This window comes from Chiloscyllium plagiosum, unplaced genomic scaffold, assembly GCF_037043375.1.
Source record: "Chiloscyllium plagiosum isolate Xiang-an unplaced genomic scaffold, Cpla_swu_hap1 HiC_scaffold_19, whole genome shotgun sequence".
Taxonomy (NCBI): domain Eukaryota; kingdom Metazoa; phylum Chordata; class Chondrichthyes; order Orectolobiformes; family Hemiscylliidae; genus Chiloscyllium; species Chiloscyllium plagiosum.
Window position 1 is genome coordinate 26,873,603 of NW_028270157.1, and position 25,424 is coordinate 26,899,026.

Genomic DNA, 25,424 nt, shown 5'->3' on the forward strand with positions numbered 1-25,424 from the left:
TTCATGAGCTGAAAAAGTGCAGCAGGTCAGGCAGAATCCAAGGAGCAGGAGAATCGACGTTTTGGGCATAAGCCCTTCTTCAGGAATGAGGAAGGTGTGCCAAGCGGGCTAAGATAAAAGGTAGGGAGGAGGGACTTGGGGTAGGGGCATTGGGAATGCAATGGGTGGAAGGAATTCAAGGTGAGGGTGATAGGCCGGAGAGGGGGGTGGGGGCGGAGAGGTCGAGAAGAAGATTGCAGGTCAAGAAGGCGGTGCTGAGGCTGAGGGCTTGGACTGAGATGAGGTGGGGGGGGGGAAGGGGAGGGGAAAATGAGGAAGCTGGAGAAATCTGCATTCATCCCTTGTGGCTGGAGGGTTCCTAGGCGGAAGATGAGGCGCTCTTCTTCCACACGTTCCACACGTAGGCGGCCTGTCTCCCCAATGTAGAGGAGGCCACATTGGGTGCAGTAAATGATGTGTGTGGAGGTGCAGGTGAATTTGTGACGGATATGGTAGGATCCCTTGTGGCCTTGGAGGGAAGTGAGGGGGGCGGTGGGGTTGAAGGTGTGGGCGCAAGATTTGCATTTCTTCCCTCGTCAGGTCCACACCCCCCCACCAACCTAACCTCCACTCCTGGCACCTTCCTCTGCAACTGCAAGAAATGCAAAATTTGTGCATACACCACCCCCCCTCACTTCCCTCCAAGGGATCCTTCCATATCTGTCACAAATTCACCTGCACCTCCACACACATCATTTACTGCACCCAATGTGGCCTCCTCTACAGTGGGGAGACAGGCCTCCTACGTGTGGAACTTTTCAGAGAACACCTCTGGGACACCTGCACCAACCAACCCAACCGCCCTGTGGCTGAACACTAACTCCCCCTCCCACTCCACCAAGGACATGCAGGTCCTTGGCCTCCTCCATTGCCAGACCATGGCAACACGATGCCTGGAGGAAGAGCGCCTCATCTTCCACCTAGGAACCCTCCAACCACAAGGGATGAATTCAGATTTCTCCAGCTTCCTCATTTCCCCTCCCCCCACCTTATCTCAGTCCCAATCCTCGGATTCAGCACCGCCTTCTTGACCTGCAATCTTCTTCCTGACCTCTCCGCCCCATCACCCTCACCTTAACCTCCTTCCACCTATCGCATTCCCAACACCCCTCCCCCAAGTCCCTCCTCCCTACCTTTTATCTTAGCCCGCTTGGCACACCTTCCTCATTCCTGAAGGGCTTATGCCCAAAATGTCGATTCTCCTGCTCCTTGGATGCAGCCTGACCTGCTGCGCTTTGCTAGCAACACATTTTTCAGCTGATCTCCAGCATCTGCAGTCCTCACCTTCTCCTACAACTCATGAGGACAATCCAAGATCTTGTAGACTGCACAAGAGCGTGGAGCGGATTTCCCCTGACTTTGACTTATGTATTTGACAGCATGCTATTTGATTTGAATTGACTTAATGTCACATGTATTATTACAAATACAGTGAAAACTGTTGTTTCGTGTCGCTATTCTCTGGCGTCTTCTTAAAACAGAAATTAAACCAAAACAGAGAATATAAAGCCAGAAAAATCAAACAAAGATAGTTCATGTTATTGTCTTATCTGAATAAAGTTAGGTGGTCTTTGGAACAGTTCCTGTTTCTAGCTCACCCATGGACCTCGATCGTTCGTCCTACAACCTTATGCCTCAAGTCTTTGCTAAACAGAATACACAGCTGCAACCACATTTTGCCAAGCCACCATCGCTGGACAAAAGAAAAAAAAAAGTCACCACTGTCTGGTGCCATCTCGCCTCCACCACCACTGCCACCATGATTCACATTGGGTCAACCTCGCCAGTACAGCTGCTACTTGTGCCATGGGTCCTACACTGGGACCAAACATGCCACCGTCACTGCCTTCACCATCAGACACCCAGGCCTAGCTATGGACCTGGAGCTTCGGCTCAGTCAGCAAGTTTGGACCAGGAAATTAGGCCTGAGAGCTGCTCCCCACTCGCTGGGAGACCTTGGGCATCTTGACATTGCTGCCACCACCACCAGATGCTTTCCCCTTCATCAGTTGAAGTTAGTAGTTAGTTCCAGTTCTAACGTGGAAACAAGAATTCAAACTCCACCTCAGGATTTGCAGACAATTTAGGCTGACATTTGAATATAGTCCTGACAGATTGTTTCACAGTTGAAATTTTTTATAATGCAAGGTATTGCCACCAGTACTCAAGTACAGGAGTGCAGTGAAAAGTGTGCAAAGTCCCATTCACTGGTGCCATTTTAAACAAAACAACCATCTACTTCCAACTGCAAAATGACCACCTAAAATAGAAAAGCCAGAATTTTAAAAAACCCAGCAAAAATATTTTAAAAAAGCCAGAAAGAAAGGGGGAAGCATCCAGACCTAAAAGTCATATTTTCATGAGATAATCTTATCACCATAAGGTAAATAGGCCTCCCTCCTCAAAGCCTCATGTCTCAGTCCTGCTGCAGGCCCTTGCAAGTCACTCTTTTGGACTATGGAGGAGGAAAAAAAAATAGTAGAACATTTGACTTCTTATTTGCCATTTCAACTGGAGTTCACAAATTTATATTTTTGACAAAAACATGAAACAGGCACTATATTTCACCTAAAGCTGAACAGCTTACAAACAAACATCCACTGTATTGTTAAGGTTCTAGATACCACTTGCCAGTGATAATATATTCTTACAAGACCCACCACTTTCAACAGGAGAAGAAAACGTGGTGTAAAGAAACAGCAAAGAAAATAAATATTAAAGAAGTCCAAATTTGAGGCTTAGATTCAAACATCAGAATTCCAAATCAGATTTGAACAGATAATTTTGATGGCATACTTTTCTGCAAATATCACATTCCAAAATACAAAGATTCCAATTTAGATTATAAAACGTTTTAATCAATATGATGAAAATAGAACAGCAAATATTAAAATGAACCAAGAGGTTACATTTATTTATTTTTACAAAATGATTTATTTACTAGTGTGGATCTATTACTCTCTCCCAAGAATTAATAAACTCAAACAAAAGAACCAAACCATCATTTAATAAGAAGTTGGGGAGAGAAGATATGATTTGACAGCAAAATTAAGCCACAATTGTCTATTAAAAATTTATTCAGTTCAAGCTTAATACTTTCATCATGTTAATGCAGAACATTTATGATCCTGCCACATCTGATACATCTGCTAAATATGTGATTACAAATGAGAAATTCTGCATCATGATTTGGAAGGTCTATTTCAAACCTTAACCAATGTTTGAAAAGCATTAAGTCCCATATTTAAATTCCAGAGATATTTGCAATTGCAATTATTTCAAAGTTGATGTTGAAGGGAGAAACATTAAATGGTAATTGTTACAACACAGGGTAAACCCTCCTGCTAATTTAAACCAGACACACAGTCAAGCTCATCTTGTATCATAATCTGTTAAATTTCAAGAGGCAAAGAACTATCCTAAATACTACTATTTAAAGAAATTTTTTTTTAACAATTTTGTTTTTGAAGTCCAAACAAGAACATTAAACAACAAGTATTAATAACTCTTATCTCTTAAACCTATTTCTACCTCCCACTTTACAACACTGGTCTGATAAATTCCCTCATAAATTTATAGCAAAACACTTTCAAACCTAGTTGTCATCTTCAGATGTCAAACTTCCTCTGTAGATTTCTCTAGGTTGGCTTCGGTGTTCTGCTGCACAAATTTCTTATGGACAGGTACCTTTCACAGAACTATTCTACTGGCTGTTATGTTGATGTTTGGCAGCTCTTTGCTGTTCTCCCTCTAACTGTTCAAAATGTCCAATTTTATACCCCAAAACATGGGATCATTTAATTGGTTTGATGTCATCCAAAATAGTAAAATTCAAATTTGATTGGATTTTGTTTTTTTCTTTTTTTCTTTTTTTTTATTTAACCCCCCACACTACCACCTAAGTGCGGTAGTGCTTATTTTTCCCCAGCACCCATGGTGTGTGTGTGTAGGTGTGAGACATAGTGAGAGACACAAAGTGCACGAATCTTTATTCAAATTCCACCACAAGGAAGATAGGAAAACACCCGGGTGGCCAGTGACAAACACTGCCCTTCACATCAAAGGGCAGTGCTGTGTGATCAAAATAGTGAAGGGGAGGGTAGGGACTAAATCAAAATAGAGTTGGAGGGAGAAATGATGCACTCCACTCCCTGCGGCGCCCACCTTTCCCTGAACAACTCCAGGGTGTTGGTCGACACCGCGTGCTCCTTCTCCAAGGACACCCGGGCTCTAACGTAACCGCGGAAGAGGGGCAGGCAATGATTGGATTTTGGTATCTGGGGCACAATTTCAACTGATTGGCTGAATTTAATTTGTTTAGTACAAATGGCAATGCACCTCTAACTATTTGTGTCAACCAAAAGTTACACTTTTAAATCTTTCAGCACACTCTGTGCCAGCCAGAAATTTCAGCTCCCTTAAAGGTACAGTACACATCTACAATTCTATAACACAATATTTTTGAAAAATGAACATTTAATGATGTATCTATTTCACAATTCAGGTAACTGTATGTTTTCCAGTGACATTTAGAATAATCAGAAGACAACAGCCATCATGAAATATTTATAGGTAGCAAACACTAGTTAAGGATCAGGTGAAATAATACATTGCACAGCATCCAAGTTTTATTTGCAAAGTAATTTGAAGAAAGTGAGGACTGCAGATGCGGAGAATCAGAGTCGAAAAGGTTGGTGCTGGAAAAGCACAGCAGGTCGGCAGCACCTGAAGAGCAGAAGAGTCGACGTTGCAGGCCTAAGCCCTGATAAAGGGCTCTAAGTCTGATCTTAGAGTAGGATAAAAAGCTGGCACAACATTGAGGGCCAAAGGGTCTGTACTGTGATATACTGTTCAATGTTCATGTGGGTAGGGTGCAAGGTGTCAAAGGGTAACATTAGTGAAGCACTATTTAAGATAGGTTATGGTTAGTGACAGGAATCAGATTTGGTGGAGCATGGGGAGGGTGAAATGTGATCCAGGTTGGGGGTGCAAGTCTGGTAGTGCAGGAAGAGGGTGGGACCAGCAGCGGTTGGGGGAGAGAGGAAAGGGGTGAGCATGTCCAATGATGAGGGAGAGGAGTCAGACTAGTGGTGCCAGGTCAAGTTCTGGAGAAGGTGTATTTGATGATGTGAAGGAAGCACGATGTCAGTTGAATAATTACTCAGGAGTTATACAATATATTTAAAAGTCTATCTTTGTCTGAATAACTATATAAATTCATCTGAACCCTGGGCAATTCCTTCACAATCTGCTACATACAAATGACATTTTGCCATAGCTCTTCATGCAGTGGCATATGGAGAACTCCAGCAAGGATCATCATGGTATTTCATGGAACTTTGATGGGGTAGATCTTATTCTGAAGTAATCAGCCCAAGTCATGTCATGCAAATACAGTTGGAGATTGCAAATGCCAAAGGATAACCGTAACCTTGTCCCCAATCACCCCCACCTCTGGCCCCATACTAGCTAAGAAAGACAGCATTACATACCCTTCATTGTACTATCTTCCATATGCCTATTCACGAATCACTTAAATATCCCTAATGTATCTGACTGTATTACCACTGCTGGCAGTGCATTCCATGCACCCACCACTCTCAGTGTAAAGAACCTACCTCTCACATCTCCCCTAAACCAAACTTCACACCCTATCCCTTCCCCATTTCACTCCCTACTTGCCTGGACATTGTTACCTGGCACGTCACATTACTGGCACACTACCTATCTGCCATCCAATGCCTTGGCACTTTAGCCCTATCCAAGCTAGCACAATACTCAATTCACATTCTACTTAACTAGCACCCTGGAATTTAATAACCTGGCACTCTTCTTATCTGGTAACTAACCAACTGGTACCCTATTTACTGTTTGACAGCAGCTGTCAAAGTGTCTGTCTGGACCTTTAAATGTTAGAATTTGGCAGCTGACTACTGTGAAAAGTGGGCACAGTTTGCCTTCCCCCAACAGTTCTACACTGTGGAAGAACTGTTAGAATGGAACTACAACTCTACATTTCTGAAGCAGCCCTGATTAGAATCTCCTATCAGAAAGTGGAGCTCCCTTCTTTCATAAAATGAAGACGAGGAGTGGCCAGCTGCATAAAATTGTCATCCCTTGGAAAATCTGGTTCCCTTTATATTTAAGTGAATTTACAACGAATACCTGATTTTGACTGACTCAGATATCCATCTGGCTTGTTTATCATAGCTTTAATGTATGTTCAAGCGTACATTGAATTGAAAAGAGAACACACCTATTTAAAAATTAAAAACTCTGCTATACTAGCCTCAGGCCAAAAGAGGAATTTATTCATCCATTCAGACTTGTTGTAACCATATTTATAATTTTCTGATGAGATTCAGTTGCAGGTTTCAGCTGACATTTATGTAGATTAATAGTCTCTGAGCATTAACATTGACTTGATTCAATTGTATTTAAGTGTCTCCTTTTTGCTAGATCACTTTTCAGTAGTTGTTTGTAATTATTGATTCATCTCTTAGTGGGTTATTTCTGTTATTTGAATTTTTTCTCTGAATGCATCTTGATGTTGTTTTCTCATTGTTGTACATTTGAGTCACATAGATTTGATTTCTGAGATGCTAACCGCCTTGCCCGAAGATTCGGTACCCATCAATCTCCGTTGGAGCTCTATGACTTCTTTCATGTGTAATTGGAGTACCCTTTTTAACTCCATTATCCAAGACTTCTCACATATTGTAGTTATCTTGCTGCCTGTAGAAAGTGCTGAAGCCTCACTGGTGTTCATTCATACTTGAACTACTATGAGTTTAACTGCTGTGGCTTTAAGTATTGAAGTATCTGCAATTTGTGTCTCTTCATTGTCTTTAGTCTGCAGCAATGGCAGTTGAATAGTTCAGTTTAAGTTTCCTGTAACTTTGACAAGATTTTGTCCATCTCTAACATGTTTGAGGTACACCTAATAGTAGTTGTAATGTCAGCATATTAGTCTCTTATTGTGCTTCAGTACTTATTGCAGGTAGGAATTTCTATGTCTAATTGCAATTGTTGCTGTTGACATATGTCATTAATAAGTCCAGTAGTATAAACTAGATACATTCACCTCCTCAATAGCTCCTTCAACAAAAGGGTGATTCTCCTCAAATGAGACAACAGAGATTTCACAATTTTTGGAGTCAAAGGATAACAAAATCCAGGATGTCTGCTTCCTCCAAATCATTAGAAGCAGTGGCAGCTCCATTCGCTGTCACTGTGTCCTGAAAAAACAAACTAACATCTAGAATGTCCAGTTGTGGCTATGGTTTCCTTTACAATTGACGTCTTTTATGCCTGTTGCTTGTTACACTCTAACAGAAATGAAAGATCTACACTACCTTCCTACGGCTCTAGAAATGAACTTTCTGTGATGTAGATTAGTTCACAGCACACTTAATCAAATTCAGTTTCTTCTACAAATGCGAAACAATGGTTCAAAACTACACAGGTATCTCTACTTAAAATGGAAGAGTGGTGATTAGAAATGACATACAAGTTATTGGTGATCTCGCTCTCATACTGAAATAGAACCTGCAAGCCAATTATCTAATAAATCAGAATTTGAAAGATGAAAATGACAGTGAATAAAAATTGTAGCTCACTGCTGGAGTAAATGTGTACTCCCATTCCTAATATCTGAACAGTTGAGCCCCAGGAATCTAAAATTCAACCTAGAGTGCTCTGCTTTTATGTAATTCAATGTTATGAGTATGATAACCATGTATAAATTTATAAAACAAATCAAAATCATCATCAGAAATTGCTGTAAAAACTAAACAGGTCTGGCAGCATTCTGGTCCAGGAACCCTTCTTCAGAACTGATTGTAGATAGGAAAAGGTAGATGCATAAACTTATTATGCACTGAGCAATTTCTAAGCTAACAAGCATTAAGTAAATTGGGTTCCCAAGTAAAAAATGAGATGCTGTTCTTGCTCTGAGCTTCGCTGGAGCACTGTAGCAAGCCCGACACAGAGATTTCAGTCATGAAACATAGACAACCAGAAGCTCAGGGCTATTTTTGTGGAAAGAATACAGGTGTCCTGAAAAACAGTCACCCAGTCTGTGTTTCTTCTCCCCAGTGTAGAGAAGACCATGTTGTGAGAAGCAATTATGGTAGTCTTAGATTGAGTAAAGTGCAGGTAAATTGCTGCTTCACCTGGAAGGTATGTCTTGGGCCTTGAACACTAAGGAAATTGGAAGTAAATTGGCAGGTATTACACCTTCTGAAATTGCAAGAAAAGGTGCCATGGAGGTGTGGGGAGGTGTTGGGAGAAGTGGACCAAAGTTTTCTGAGGAAGACTGACAAGGGAGGGTAGGAGAACATATATCAGGTAGTGGCTATCCACATCTGCTAGAGGTGGTGGAATGGCAACTAATAATCATTGGGATGTGGTGCTGCCCCACAACAGCATTAGGGTAGCCCTCATCCTCACTCACCATTCCACCTGAAGTTCTAGTTGCTTAACATTTCAACACACCATCATGTTCCCTGGCCAACATTGCTGCCTCGGGCTTGCTACAGGTCTCCTATAAATCTCAACGCAAGTTGGAAGGACAGCACCTCCTTTTCTGCTTGGGAACCCTACAACCTGCTGGACTCAATATCAAGTTCAATAATTTGAGGCCCTGAGCACCTTCTCCTATGTCTTTACCCCAACCTCCATACCCTAGGCCTTGTCATCACATAGTCTCCTTCCCATCTATCCATTCCACCCTTCCCACTGACCAATTAGTATCACCTCCTACCTGCATCCACCTATCACCATGGCACCTACCTTCCCCCAGCCCCACCCACTCCCTCTATTTGTTTCTCAGCCCCCTTTCTCCTCCCCAGTCCTGATGAAAGGTTCCGACCTGAAAAGTCATCTCTCCTGCTTCTCAGATGCTACGTGCCCTGCTGTGTTTTTTCTAGTTCCACATTCTATTGGCTCTGCTACCAAAAACAACCCATTGTTAGCCACTAACAGTCCCCCTTAGTAGCTATTAAATTTTTCAAGCTGGCCTTTACCCAATGGGTTGTGTGGCCAACTGTTTTTTTCTCACTATGAGCTCCATTTCCACCTATTATTTACTCCCTCCCAACCCTTCTCGAGCATATATACCAACCTTTTCCAAGTTACAATCAGTTCTGAAGAACAGTCACTGGACCCAAAATATTGACTCTACTTTACAGATGCTACCAGACCTACTGCGATTTTCCAGCTATTTCTGATATTGTTTCTGATTTCCAGCATCCGGAGTTCTTTTTTTCCTCAAAGTCATCATCATTCTTTTTCTTCTTTCTCATATCAATGCTCACTCTAAATCTCTTTTTCCCAGATTGATAATCCAATTAAAATCTCGACTTGCTACCTTGTGGCCATGATAATTGATGTAATAAATTCTATCAACCAACAACTTCAAACATATTTTGAAACAAACTATAACAATTATAGTAAAATTAGGTATTTATCACAGTATCTAAATTCTGAAGTTTTGAACTTTACCTTGGGGCCATTTGAAAGCAAATTGAAATAACTCAGACAAAACTGAAGTTCCAGAGAAATGACTGGCAATTCTTGAATACTTCTGGAACGCTGTATGAAATGTCACGTTATAATTCTTGCATGTTTTTTTTCAAATGTTTGACTCACCTTTCTGTGTTTAATAAGATTGTTCATTTCCATTGAATAACGTAGAGAATTCTGATGGAATATGAGTGTATTTAAGCTGATTATTATTGAATAGGGAAATCAAAGTTTGAAAAAAAGTCAACACAGATAAAAGTGAGATAATGCCTATTCATGGGAAGAAATAGGGTGGTCACTTATTACTTGGAATAAGCAGGTTAGAGAAACAACCTAATCTAGATGGGTTGGGTGAGTACATAAACATCAATTACTAAAAGTTGTGTCAAAGATTACGAGGACCATAAAAAAGCAAACTAAGCAATGGACTTTACTTCAAGAGGGATAGAATTTGATGTAACAGAAGTTACACCAAACCTTTCTCAAAACTTGATTAAACCCGATGTAAAGTACCATGTATAATTATGGTCACCTTATTATAGAAAAGATATAGAGGTACTGGAGAGGGTGGAGGAAACATTTACAAGAAAAGTCTGAACTGTGTGGATACACATATTAGGAAAAAATTCAGAAACTCAATCTCTTTTCTCTTGATATTGAAGTTGATAGGTGATGTAACAGAGATCTTTAAAATTATTAAAGGTTTTGATCGATTGGATACAGAGAGAATGTTTCCTTTTGTGAGGAATAGCATTACCGAAATCCATCAAAATCAAATGTTCACCGAGATCCAACTGGAAATTCAAACAAAACTTCTTTATCCAAAGAGTATTAAGAATTTGAAACCCATTAACAGAACAAATGTTTCAAACAAATAGTGTAGGTGCATTTAATGGGGAAGCTAGACAATAATTTGAGAAAGCAAGCAATATAGAATTATTTGAGAAAAGATCAGAGAATGCTCGTGAACTAGTTAGGCTGAATGGCCTGTTTCTGTTCTTTATATCTTACATAATAATATGTATTTACATAACATAAGTTATACGATTTGTAAAAACATTAAGATATACAATATTTCATTTTGAAAGAACCTTTTATATAATAATAATCAAACTTACAGCTTTTTACAATTAAATGAACAACACTCATGTGAAACTTGTGAAACTGTTTTGTTCATAAATACATATTTTACAATTTTCATTTTCAAAGCCTGTTAACTTTGCATTTTTATTAATTGTACTTTCTGGTAATTCTTAAGGAGTCTGAAGAAGGCAGTTGGGCTCAGGTAATGCATGTTAAAATACATAATTTAGCTTGAAGATTTTAGTGCATATGTGATTTAATCCTCAGTGTTATGAAATGATTTTATACTGAACAGTGGAAAGTATCTAATTAGCAGTCCTTTTTTTGTATATTATATTTATTCAGACTATCATTTCTAGTTTCAATGAGCTTGAAGTAAATAATGTTTCTTATCTGCAAAGAGAAGTGGAAGAAATGGCCGCCTGAATATCTGCAGGATTATTCCATTAGCATAAATTCAGCAAAAATCCTGTCATGAGCTTTTACTCACAAACCTGGAAAGGTATCTAATGTCAGGTGGATATTCTGTAAGGGTAAAACATAGGCCTGAATTTTCAGTGCTAAGTTGGAATACTGTGTTAGGAAAATACTCCACAAACCTGACTCTGGAGAAAGTATGTTGGATAGACAGACTTTCATTCTGGACTGACAGGTGTTAATGGGAGTCAGTTGCACTGTCCCGAAGTACGTTGCAGAAGCAACAATAGGGGCTGCCAGATGTGGAAGCAGGCTGTATGAACAGCTGACCACAGTGCACTGGCACTTTGACCCAGTGGAAAATAAAACAAAGAATAGCCATCCAAACCTCACAGATCATAACCCTCTCTCCTCCCATTTATGTTCTTGTTACCCCATGTCAACGTATACCTTTCTACACATGCACATGGCTCTTCATAGCCCTAATTCCAAATTTTGCCCTTCTACCTGCCCCAACACCTCTCTTATTCTCCATACCAATCCATCTTTTATAACCTCTCTGCCAACTCAGTACCATCTTATACTGACTCATGGACTTCATGAAACCTCTTGTCCCTTTGTTGAACAGTTAGTAGACTTGGTTTCACAGGACCCATCATATTCAGACATTGGTCCCTCAAAGTATAAATGTGTTTCCTTGTCATATAAAGTTATCACTTAAATTTTGGGGACTATCAATAAATGTTTAAGCAATAAATGCAAGACGTTAAAATACATGAAGTAAGATGGTTTCACCTGTGTTTAGATGGCATATTTCTCAGAGTTGCTTTGACACATCTGGGAGGTTTTGACATCTATATTCCCATTTTTCATATTGTGCTGTTTCTCATATTTATTTTCCCTAAACACTAAATATAAGCCTATAACTTGTACTTGTGTGCTCACTGGTGCAAAAATTCTGCATGTACTATAAAACTGAATAGCACCCAGTTTAAAGTTGCTGTGAAATGAATATAGATTCTGGATCAGTGGTGCTGGAAGAGCACAGCAATTCAGGCAGCATCCGAAAAGCTTTGAAATCGACGTTTCGGCTTTATTCCTGATGAAGGGCTTTTGCCCGAAACGTCGATTTCGAAGCTTTTCGGATGCTGCCTGAATTGCTGTGCTCTTCCAGCACCACTGATCCAGAATCTGGTTTCCAGCATCTGCAGTCATTGTTTTTACCTCGTGAAATGAATATAGACAGTAAAGGGAAATTTAAAAATTTGCATATGTCCTTATTTCCCTCTTCCAAGTTATTCACCCATTTGCTTTGCTCAAGTAAGATTCATTATTTTAAAACTGCTTCTTCACCTGTCCTATTTGCTTCTACATGTATTGTGATTTCTAAATTTTTTCACTTTTCTTAAGTTGATTGGATAGAATTTTTCACAAATTACACGATACCCAACAATGCAAGCAGAATGCAATACACCTGCTAGCTGCTTAATGTTCATTGCCAGTTTCAAGATGGCAAATACATGCAAGTATTTTGTCGTGAAAATGGAAATGACAAAAGTATATCATTTGATTTATTTCCCTTCATTTGTGATGTAACAATGTTGGACCTGGAAACACTGGTGTGTTCCTGACATCCAGGTTGCTCTATCAGTGGGAAGTGATTTATAACTTAACTAAGGGTCTTAGTCTGTGATGAGTATTTGACTCAAGTATTTCTTTAAAAATGTAAAACTTTTCCACAGGTCAGAAAGACGATTGACAGTGCTGCAACAGGCCAATTTCTACCAGCCCACATATGCAAAATAGTCTCAATAGTACTGTGGAAATTATTTCTCACAAACATAGTAACAATATGTCAAATATCTGCTATTACAATGTGTCATTACAAAATGCTACTCAAATCCCTTAATGGTCATAATAATCACATTTTTCATTCAGATTTTTCAATCTGTCCTTGAAAGGTGGGCAGGGTTCAATACACTAATAACAGAAATATTTCTGTAATGCTTTTTCTTGACATACTGCCACTGTTTACTCATGCTGTTTGTTAAAATTAGGAAATAGAAGGCTACATGATTATGTACTATAAACTGTTTGTTTTTTTAAAACTTGTTTTTATTTGTTAACTCGTAATGGGCAAATGAATTTGGATAAACATGTTCTTACATTTTCTGTCAGACATTGGCTTATGGTGACATGAATCATGAATGGATTGGTAATGAATGGCTTCCTAGCCTAGGATTACCACAGTATCGTAGCTACTTCATGGAGTGCCTGGTAGATGCTAGAATGCTGGATCATTTGACAAAGAAGGATCTTCGTATTCATTTAAAAATGGTTGATAGCTTTCATCGGTATGTTTGATTTTTTTAAAAATCTCTCTCCATTTGTAAAATAAACTGGTTTGCAGCTGTGGAAGTGTACTTTTATTTATTAATGGGTTGACTTCAGCAAGTTAAAATCTACAGATCTTCCAGTATATTCCTACCAAAAGTTATATGCTGGGCCCCAAGCTCATGGCATTCTCTAGCAGAGGTCTACCTGCTCCAAAGAACACTATTGATGTAAGACAAGACAAAACTAGGAAGGAAATTATGCATTTGAGTCATCCAAGGCTGGTAGGAAAACAGTGATTCTGTATCTCCATTTGAACACAAATGAGCCAGCCCATTTTCTGATGGTTGTGGGATCCAACTTGGCGTTCTGATCGCATTCTAGATCCCCAAAGATGGGAAAAATGCTGGCTGCATTTTTCATCCACCTGTTAACTGGGACAAATCCCCCCCCAACCCAGTTTGTTGTTTGTGGAGTACAGAAATCGGGAATTGCTGTCTGTAGTTTGCAAAGTTGAAGAATTCTTTAAATTGTAACAATTGTGATGTGAAAACCCATCTGGTGTATTTAATTTCCTGAAGCTTTGGTGAGATCATCACGAGAGATCACTGACATGCAGATCTCAACATTTAACCCATAATCAAAAGGTCTTTGATTATGTTTTGAATTTTATTAATTTATTTTGAAAGCAACTTGCAAATATTGTCATAACTGTTGTATTGTTCTTGTTCAGGACAAGTCTACAGTATGGTATTATGTGCTTGAAACGTTTGAACTATGATCGAAAAGAATTGGAGAAGAGAAGAGAATTAAGCCAACATGAGATTAAAGGTGAGAGATCTATTACTGCTGTTTGAAAAACAAGTGATTCATTAAACATTTCCTTTTAGCTTAATGGAAAAACTGTATACATGTGTAAAATATGTGGTATTCCTCAGAATAGATCAGAATGTATGCTGAAGTACTATGTCGGAAATCTAATGGAAGTGTGTGAGGTAGTTAGTTCAATATTTCCCAGAACCATTGCTATGCGTACACATTTAATATATTGTATAATACATGTCTCTGTTTATGTTTTATATGTGAATTTACTTATGGATTCATACAGTAGCCTACTTTTAAAATATCGATATATACTTTTAAAACATTTTTATAAATGTTTTTAGAAACTCACTGTCCTTTGAATATAATAAGGCTAATAGTGTACCAAAGATATTCCCCTCCAGCTGCGAAAGAAAAATACTAAAGGAACAAATTTCAGATGACAGGGTCTTAAGTTAAGTAAGTCAGAAACGTTCAAATGTGTCTGTGTCTAAAACCGGGAGTTTTTCAGAGACTACCAAATTTGCGTAACATCCACGGGAAACTTCAACTTCTCGGGCAATTCTCACAGCATCAGTTGTATCAGGACATTCATAGGGTCCTGACAAGCAACTGTAGTTGATGCTTCAGCAATGGCAATTTTCCAATCAGAAGATCTGGGCCACTGTATTTACAAAATTATTTATGCTTTTTTTCTCTTTTTTTTCTCCTCCATTAATATTCCGACCTATTGATTCCCCATAAGGAAAGTTATAGTTTATATAAGCACTAAAAAAGTTTTATTTATCTGGAAATACCAGGTCAGGGAGAGGAAACAATTAACATTGCAAATTGTTATACTGACAATAGACCATCAGTATGAATTGTTAATTCTGTTTCTCTCACTAAAAATGCTTTCTGACAAGCTGAGTATTTTCAATATTTTCTGTTGTATTTTCAGACTTTTAATGTCGACAGTTTTACACTTTTCAAAATAAGAACTCCTCGTTCTGAATAATGATTAGTATTTTATTGAGAGGAGGAAGTAACAGAATTTTAAACTATCAGATTGAAGTCTTCCTCCACAAATGACCAATGCACATAAAAAGAGGCCTTAAAATAGGGTTGGAAATAAGAGGACGAGAAAAACAGTGATTCATGTGAACTCAGTGTGTAAAATGTATCTTTGTGCCAGTTTCACAATGTTAGTTCAATCAAAATGTATCTGTTAGTCACTCACTCAAAAGTAACCTTTCACCATGTTTTAATAACTATTTAGAGAACATTTCAATACTAGCAGGATAACTCTAATTATTTGTAAAATGTTGTCTCTTTATCGAGAACTGTAACAATTTTTAGGACTCCTTATGAGGTTTTCTGGAGTACTTCTGTTAGATTTTTTTGGAGTCAGTGTCTTGGTTTTCAGGCTCCTTTTTCATTTTCACTAACTTATGGATTAGGTGATACAGTCACCTTGTAATCATACTTCTCTGTGTTGACATATGGGATATTTGGAATTGTATATGAAGCAGAATTAGAAAAATTCAATAATAAGACATAGGAGTGGAAGTAAGGCCATTCGGCCCATCGAATCCACTCCGCCATTTAATCATGGCTGATGGACGTTTCAACTCCACTTACCCGCATTCTCCCCGTAGCCCTTAATTCCTTGTGACATCAAGAATTTATCAATCTCTGCCTTGAAGACATTTAGCGTCCCGGCCTCCACTGCACCCCGCGGCAATGACTTCCACAGGCCCACCACTCTTTGGCTGAAGAAATGTCTCCGCATTTCTGTTCTGAATTGACACCCTCTAATTTTAAGGCTGTGCCCACGGGTCCTAGTCTCCCCGCCTAATGGAAACAATTTCTTAGCGTCCAGCCTTTCCAAGCCATGTATTATCTTGTAAGTTTCTATTAGATCTCCCCTTAACCTTCTAAACTCCAATGAGTACAATCCCAGGATCCTCAGCCGTTCCTCGTATGTTAGACCTACCATTCCAGGGATCATCCGTGTGAATCTCCGCTGGACTCACTCCAGTGCCAGTATGTCCCTCCTGAGGTGTGGGGCCCAAAACTGGACGCAGTACTCCAAATGGGGCCTAACCAGAGCTTTATAAAGTCTCAGTAGCAATCGCTGTTTTTATATTCCAACCCTCGAGATAAATGACAACATTGCATGCGCTTTCTTAATCACGGACTCAACCTGCATGTTTACCTTTAGAGAATCCTCGACTAGCACTCCCAGATCCCTTTGTACTTTGGCTTTATGAATTTTCTCACTGTTTAGAAAGTAGTCCATGCTTGTATTCTTTTTTCCAAAGTGCAAGACCTCGCATTTGCTCACATTGAATTCCATCAGCCATTTCCTGGACCACTCTCCTAAACTGTCTAGATCCTTCTGCAGCCTCCCCACTTTCTCAGTACTACCTGCCTGTCCACCTATCTTCATATCATCGGCAAACTTCGCTAGAGTGCCCCCAGTCCCTTCATCCAGATCATTAATATATAACGTGAACAGCTGCAGCCCCAACACTGAACCCTGTGGGACACGACTTGTCACCGGCTGCCATTCCGAAAAAGAACCTCTTATCCCTACTCTCTGCCTTCTGTCAGACAGCCAATCCTCAATGCATGCCAGTAGCTCACCTCAAACACCATGGGCCCTCACCTTACTCAGTAGCCTCCCGTGTGGCACCTTATCAAAGGCCTTTTGGAAGTCGAGATAGACCACATTCACTGGGTTTCCCTGGTCTAACCTACTTGTCACCTCTTCAAAGAACTCCAACAGGTTTGTCAGGCACGACCTCCCCTTACTAAATCCATGTTGACTTGTTCTAATCTGACCCTGCTCTTCCAAGAATTTAGAAACCTCATTCTTAACGATGGATTCTAGAATTTTACCAACAACCAAGGTTAGGCTAATTGGCCTATAATTTTCCATCTTTTGTCTTGATCCTTTCTTGAACAATGGGGTTACAACAGCGATCTTCCAATCATCCGGGACTTTCCCTGACTCCAGTGACTTTTGAAAGATCTCAACCAACGCCTCCGCTATTTCCTCAGCCACTTCTAGGATGCAGCCCATCGGGGCCAGGAGATTTGTCAATTTTAAGACCTTTTAGCTTTTCTCGCACTGTTTCTTTTGTAATGGCAACCATACTCAACTCAGCCCCCTGACTCCCTTTAATTGTTGATATATTACTCATGTCTTCCACTGTGAAGACTGACGCAAAGTACTTATTAAGTACTCCAGCTATTTCCTTATCTCCCATCACGAGCCTTCCAGCATCAGTTTGAAGTGGCCCAATATCTACTTTTGCCTGTCGTTTGTTTCTTATGTATTGAAAGAAACTTTTACTATCATTTCTAATATTACTGGCTAGCCTACCTTCATATTTGATCCTCTCCTTCCTTATTTCTCTCTTTGTTATCCTCTGTTTGTTTTCGTAGCCTTCCCAATCTTCTGATTTCCCAGTGCTCTTGGCCACTTTATAGAATCTCTCTTTTCTTTGATACATTTCCTGACTTCCTTTGTCAGCCAAGGCTGTCTAATCCCTCCCCGGATAATCTTTATTTTCTTGGGGATGAACCTCTGTACTGTGTCCTCAATTATACCCACAAACTCCTGCCATTTTTGCACTACTGTCTTCCCTGCTAGGCTCTGCTTCCAGTCAATTTTCGTCAGTTCCTCTCTCATGCCCTCATAATTACCTTTGTTTAACTGTAACACCATTACATCCGATTTTGCCTTCTCTCTTTCAAACTGCAGACTGAACTCTACCATATTATGATTGCTGCTTCCTAAGTGTTCCCTTACTTTAAGATCTTTTATAAAGTCTGGTTCATTACATAGCACTAGGTCCAAAATAGCCTGCTCCCTTGTGGGCTCCATGACAAGCTGTTCCAAAAAGCCATCCTGTAAGCATTCCAAGAATTCCCTTTCTTTGGATCCACTGGCAACATTATTTACCCAGTCCACCTGCATATTGAAGTCCCCCATGATCACCGTGACCTTGCCTTTCTGACATGCCTTTTCTATTTCCCGGTACATGTTGCGCCTCTGGTCCTGACCACTGTGAGGAGGTCTGTACATAACTCCCATTATGGTTTTTTTGCCTTTGTGGTTCCTCAATTCCACCCACACAGACTCCACATCATCCGACCCTATGTCATTCAATGCCATAGATTTAATTTTGTTCTTAACTAACAAGGCCAGCCCGACCCCTCTGTCCACCTCCCTGTCTTTTCAATAAGTTGTAAATCCTTGGATGTTTAACTGCCAGTCCTGAACCCCCTGCAACCATGTCTCTGTGATTCCTACCACATCATAATCATTCACGATGATCTGTGCCTTAAGTTCATCTACTTTGTTACGAATGCTACGAGCATTCAGGTAAAGTGCCTTAATGCTAACATTCTTATCATTAGAGATATTGGAAGTCATAAGATGTCCAAAGTTATCCTTCCTTTTGCTTGTAATCCTAATCTGCCTCAAGGTTAAATCCACCTGCATCCATGCTATCCTCCTGTTTATCTTTCCATTTAACTCCATACTCCCTGTCGCTTTCACTTTCCCTTCCCCCCAACTCAGAAGTTTAAAGTCCTACTGACCACTCTATTTATCCTCTTCGCTAGAACATTGATACCAGATCGGTTCAGGTGGAGACTGTCCCAACGGTACAGATCCCCCCGGTTCCAAAACTGATGCCAATGCCCTATGAAATGGAATCCCTCTTTCCCACACCAATCCCTTAGCCACGTGTTTACTTCCCTAATTTTCTTATCCCTATGCCAATTGGCACATGGCTCGGGCAGTAATCCAGAGTTTATGACCCTTGAGGACCTGTACTTCAATTTCCTTCCTAGTATTTGATAATCTCCAAACAGGTCCTGCACCCTAGCTTTGCCTATGTTGTTAGTCCCCCACCCGCTCCAATATCCTTTCAAGCCGGTCGGAGATATCCCGCACCCTGGCACCGGGCAAGCAACACACCATGCGAGACTCCCAATCCAGCTTGCATAGGATACTATCTGTCCCCCTAATTATAGAATCCCCTATGACAACTACTTGTCTTTTTGCTCCCCCCTCTTGAATGGCCTTCTGCATCATGGTGCCGTGGTTAGCTGGCTCATCCTGTCCAGAGCCCTTAATGATCATTAACCTTTTTATTAAACTTAAAACTGCAACACTCAAGTGAAGTATTAATTTTCTAGATGTCACAATATTTAAATTACAACTGGCATAAGTTGACAACACATAATACAGAAGAAGCCATCAGCTGAAACAAAGTTCCACAGACTTGAGGTCATAGCTAATGAATTTCAATTTCATAGACAATAGCAGGAATGTTTTAACTCGGCTATTACTACCCTTTTTAAGGCATCTCGAGTCACAATCTAAGATTCAAAGTTAACAATCGCAGTCACTACATTTTCCCATATAGAAGCTGCAGCTAATGACTGTGGGCAAACATCATGGACTCTGGCCCCTGGTAAACCCCTGACTCCAGCAAGAGCCCCAGTTCATGGTTTTTGGGAAAAAGTACCACTCCATCAAAACGCAAGACGTCTGCGAAAGGCAGAAAATTAATTATAGAAAATAAGGTGATGGAAGATGAATTGAACAGGTATTTTTCATTAATATTCACTCTGGAGGTTGCGAATAACATCCCAGAAAGAAGTGTAAATTAAGAAATGAAAAGGAATGAGGAACTCAAGAAAACTACAATTACCAGGGAAGTAGTACTGATAAATTGTTCAGGGTGCAAACTGAACAACCCTCAGGTCCTAGTGGATTTCATCCTATGGTCTTAAAAGTAGTGGATAATTAAATAATTGTTACATTGGTTCCAATTTTACAAAATTCCCTAAAAGTGGAGAAGATTCCACTAGATTGGAAAATAATGAATGTAACTTTTTATTCAAAAAAAGGAGTAAAAAGGAGTGACGTAGATAGCAGGCCAGTTAGCATAACATCTATCATTGGGATCCTTTTTGACAACAGGTGAGGTCTCAAAGGACTGGAGAATGGCCAATGTTGTCCCATTGCTTCAGAAGAGTAGCAGAGAAAATCGAGGCAATTACAGACCTGGGAGCCTAATGTCGGTGGTCGGGAAATTATTGGAAAAGATTCTCAGAGACAAGATCTGTATGCATTTAGAAGCAAATAGAATTATTAGAGATAGACAGCATTGTTTCATGCTGGGGAGGTTGTGCCTCACAAACTTGATTGAGTTTTTTCAGGAGGTGACAAAGATGATTGATGAGGGTAAAGCCCTCTTCCATGTTGTCTAAATGAACTTCAGTAAAGCCTTTGACAAGTTCCCTTCTGGCAGACTGGTACAAAAAGTGAAGTCACATGGCTTCAGGGGTGAGTTGGCAAGGTGGATACAGAACTGGCTTAGTCATAAGAGACATAGGATAGCACTCTAAGGATGCTTTTCAGAATGGAGGGTTGTGATTAGTGGTGTTCCACAGGGATCAGTGCTGGGACTTCTGCTGTTCGTAATGACTTGGAGAAAAACATGGCTGGTCTAAATAGTAAGTTTGCAGATGTTACAAAGAGTTGTGGGTAGTGAGGAGGATTGTCAGAGGATACAGCAGAATATAAATCAGTTGGAGGCATGATCAAAAAAATGGCAGGCAGAGTTAAATCCGGACAAATGTGAAGTGATGCATTTTGGAAGGTCAAGTATGGATGGAAATTATACAGTGAATGGCAGAACCCTTAGGAATATTGATATGCAGAAGAATCCGGATGTGCAGGTCCACAGATCACAGCAAAGATAGATAAGGCAGTAGAAAAAGCATACAGCATACTTGCCTTCATTGGAAGTGGCATTGAGTACACAGTTAGGCAACTTATGCTGCAGCATTATGGAACTTTAGTTAGGCCACACTTGGAATATTGCATACAGTTCTGGTCACCATACTACCAGAAGGTTGTAGATGCTTTGGAGAGGATACAGAAAGGTTTACCAGGTTGTTGCCTAGTATGGGGGATTTTAGCTATGAAGAAAAGTTGGATAGACTGGGTTTGTTTTCACTGAAACACAGGAGGTTGAGGGGCAACCTGACAGAAGTTTATAAGATTGTGAATGGCATGGATAGAGTTGGAAGAATTAAGCTTTTTCCCAGAGTTGAGGATTCAATTACTAGGGGACGCAGGTTAAGCGTGTGAGGAGGGGCGTTTTAAAAAGATGTGCAAAGGGTGGTGAGTGCATGGAACACGCAGGAGGTGGTGGAAGCAGACACAATCACCGCATTCAAGAAGCACCTGGATGAATATGTAAATTGGAAGGGATTACAGAGATACAGATCCTCTAAGTGACAACAGTCTTAGTATGGAAGGTTAAAATGTGTTGGCACAGGCTTGTAGGGCTAAAAGGCCTGTTCCTGTGCAGTATTGATTTTGTTCTTTGTTTTTTGGGAAAGTGTTAGAAGCTACTGTTAAAGATATTATAGCAGGGCACTTGGAAAAGTTCAAGGTAATCAGGTAGAATCAACATGGTTTTGTGAAATCATGATTAACCAATTTATTTTGAGTTATTTGACGATGTAATATATGCATTGGATAGAGGGGAATGGTGGATGTACTACAAATTTCCAGAAGCCATTTGATTAGATACCACAGCAAAGGTTGTTTGGGCAATAAAAGCTCATGATCCCTCACTTAGAAGATTGGCTAGCTAACATGAAACAATTGATAAGGTGTGATGTTGCAAGAATGCAGGTAGGTGCTAAGTGAGCGAGCACTTTGGGAGAAAATGAGCTGTCCTGCAATCCAGCCTGGTCCAATCTGTGAACTGAGTGCATGTCCATCTGTGTAAAGTGACTTTGCTGCAGCTATTTAATATGAGTTGCTAGTGCACCCTGCAATGCAATGTTGTCCTTCTTGAATGACCTGCAAGTGGATTGGAGAGTTTTATAAAGGCCATGAGAAGTTGGCAACTTCTGTCTGCCAGTGTCATTGGATGAAGAATATGTGTGGCTGTTGCCCTTGAATCATGCCCTGAGATGCATTTTGGACCTAAGCAACATAGAGGTTCTTCGGATCAAGCAACAAGCTGAGGTTGCCAGGTCAAGGTTAGAGAGGTGCTGGAAAAGCATAGCAGGTCAGGCAGATCCGAGGAGCAGGAAAATCAATGTTTCGGGCAAAAACCCTTCATCAGGAAGGATGTTTCCTGATGAAGGGCCTTTGCCCGAAACAACGATCTTCCTGCTCCTCGGATGCTGCCTGACCTGCTGTGCTTTTCCAGTACCACTCTAATCTTGACTCTAATCTCCAGCATCTGCAGTACCCACTTCTGCCTGAAGTTGCCAGGTACCCACTCTCATTTCCATGTCGAGTTTCTCAGCATCAACATGTTTAGCATGTTTGGTAAGATAGGACTCTGAATAATCATGAGTAAAGTTGGTCCACTAATCAGGCAAATTGCCACTGCCTAATGAAAAAAACACCACACTACTAGTCAAAAGCATAAAAGATGGAGCAGCATGCTTCCAGTGTTGAAATCGGCCTGACTTTACTTCTTGCCAGATACTGCCACATTTCTCACCACAGCCTATATCAGTCAGACTCCTATAAGATTCCACTCATTGATAATACCCCCCAACCCAGCCATCTACAATCTCATGCTCACCTTCATTCAGTGACACTGTTCATCCCTCTTCACCTCAAAAAACTGCTGAACTCTCTTTATCCCTCTGCACACTTCACCAATGCTGACTCTTCTCACATCAGCCAGACTTAAGTCAGAGATTCCAGAAAGTACTGTATATCAGGAGTTTCCGGGAGGGTTGAGCATTTTCTGGTGAGGGAATGGGTGAGTAATGTTGGAGATGTCAAAGAGTTGAGGTATTGAACTCTATTGGTGTTGGGAGTGAAGACATCTAAGCTGGGAATAACATTGCCAGGAGAGACAGTAACATGGCTGGGAGGGAATTGAACATGGCAGGATGTATATGGTTGCCTTTGTGCTTGACAGCCCAATTGATTTACTTAGAATTCCATTTTATATTGGCTATGTAAAATTCTAAGTAATTGTGCAGAATTTGTGCAGTAATCTGGCTAAATGTAGTGTAAATACTGCATGTCTCCATTGTTCTGCCTATCTGATCACAGTCATAGAAATCATGACGTCTACTAGGCAGAGGAAATCCGGCATTAGTCGTTTAAATTCCTGCATGAGTCATGTAGATGTGCGTATGTTGGGACTTCCTCAGGAACCCAAAGTACATCAGTGACTTCAGTTGGATTGAAGGTGTTTTCCCATATCTGGAATATTCAGGATGTAGTTCTTGTTGAGGGACATTTTGGTGAAATTAGGCACCAAATAAGAGTGACCAAGATCAGGACTGAGGTAAGTTACATTTGAAGTTTTTATGAATTCAGAAGCAGCATGAATTTTATGATGGCCACAGGGCCTACAGATAAGCGTGACACCTCCCCCCACAGCTGGTAAATTCTCAGTAATGAGGTATAACACTGAGTACCATGGTAGTGACTCAGTATTTGCCATTTACCCACCCTGCTGCATTCCATCTGCAATTTTCTGACAAATTCTGGTTCATGGAAGTGACAATCATGCCTGTAACTCACTCCATTTCCTGCATCCTGAGATAGGTGATATGTTATTGATATTTTGATTTGACTGAGCTGTCTACAGAGATGCAATTAGTAGTGAATGCTGAGCATGAAGATAGGATTAAAAGCCTTACAGCTTGAACACATGAAGTACCAAGTTTGGCTGTGCCCAAAATCTACTTCTCTGACATTATCTTGTATTTGTCAGTTGAACATGCATAACTACTTATAAAATTTACTAGCCAAATTGCTGATTTTGCCATTTGTCTCTTTTAAGGAATATCTCAGTGGTTGGCACTGCTGCCTCACAATGCCAGAGGCCCAAGTTTTATTCCAGCCTTGGATGATTGTCTATGTGGCATTCTCCCCATGTTTGCATTGGTTTCTGCCAAGTGCTTCAGTTTCCTCCCACAGTCCAAAGATGTGCAGTTAGCCATGGTAAATGTGAGGTTAGAGGGATAGGGTTGGGGGGGGAGCTGGGTCTGAAGGGGATGCTCTTTGGAGGGTCGGTGCCGACTCGATAGGCCAAATGGCTTCTTTCAGCACTGTAGGTATTCTATGATTTTATATGACTGTAATGCATTTATTAGAATCTCTGGAATATTTGAATAAAGTTTTAGCATCAGAGAAGACTAGTTCATTGCATATTGTGATATAACAAAGTCAAAGAAAAAAATTAAAGCATTTGATAATCAGGGTATCAATTTTTTTGCAGTATAAATTGGAACAGAAGAGATTGTACCCTATAAGTTAAGAACTTGATGTTATTAAAATCTAAGAAAAGAAAGTTCATGCTCATTTTATAGTTTCACATTCTTCAGATGCAATAGTGTGGAGCAATGACCGTGTCATCAGGTGGATACTGTCCATTGGCCTTCGAGACTATGCAAACAACCTGATGGAAAGTGGTGTTCATGGAGCACTCCTAGCCTTGGATGAAAACTTTGATTATAGCAGTTTGGCTTTAATACTTCAAATTCCCACTCAAAACACACAGGTAAACGTAGCCCAATTTCATTTACCCTAAAGATAATTTTTCTTTGTTTGATTTTAAAGTAGCAATTTCACTCTTATTTATTGGAAAATATTGCAGCTTTAAAATAGGATAATGTGTTAGTTTTACAGACGTTTTGTTTCTGATATCTAAATTTGATTCAGACCTATATACTTCTGCTCTGTTGTTACTTAAAGAATTTCTGCTATTGAAGGTTCTCAGGCAATATTTCTCTTATTCACACACAATAATTAAATGGGCATGTTTTCTCAAGAAGGAGATCAGAGTGGGTCGTGCAATTATTCATCCAGGTTTGGTTGATTTGAATCTGAGATGTAGGTACTGAGTACCTGGCTTTTGCCATTCTTGATCTGGCAGTATATGGCAATAGTGTTAATTAAAACATATTAATAATATAAACAAGTAACATGTAAATTCCAACATACTGTCTTTTTTAAAACTGTTCAAGAATTGTAACACAATATTACATCTTGATTTCATTCTAAAGTAATTTCATGTGAATTTCTGAGCGAAAAATACACCAAGTGAATTTCTGAGTGAATGCCTCTGTCATTCTGGTAGTTCAGCACCACAGGACCCAGTTAAGGTTAAAAATATTAATTGCTCTTGTGCATTTCCAGA

The 25,424-nt window shown here is 40.1% G+C and overlaps 1 protein-coding gene across 7 annotated transcripts in view; it reads left to right on the forward strand.

Annotated features, from left to right (window-relative positions):
• The window catches only part of ppfia2 (PTPRF interacting protein alpha 2), a 543,269-nt gene that overhangs the window by 462,326 nt on the left and 55,519 nt on the right, over window positions 1–25,424 (forward strand). For all 7 annotated transcript variants that reach the window (XM_087997151.1, XM_043709676.2, XM_043709677.2 and 4 more), the window contains 4 exons: window positions 10,823–10,849; window positions 13,243–13,418; window positions 14,132–14,229; window positions 24,610–24,785. In XM_087997151.1, the coding sequence (XP_087853277.1) occupies window positions 10,823–10,849; window positions 13,243–13,418; window positions 14,132–14,229; window positions 24,610–24,785 (477 nt within the window). The remainder of the gene's footprint in view (window positions 1–10,822; window positions 10,850–13,242; window positions 13,419–14,131; window positions 14,230–24,609; window positions 24,786–25,424) is intronic.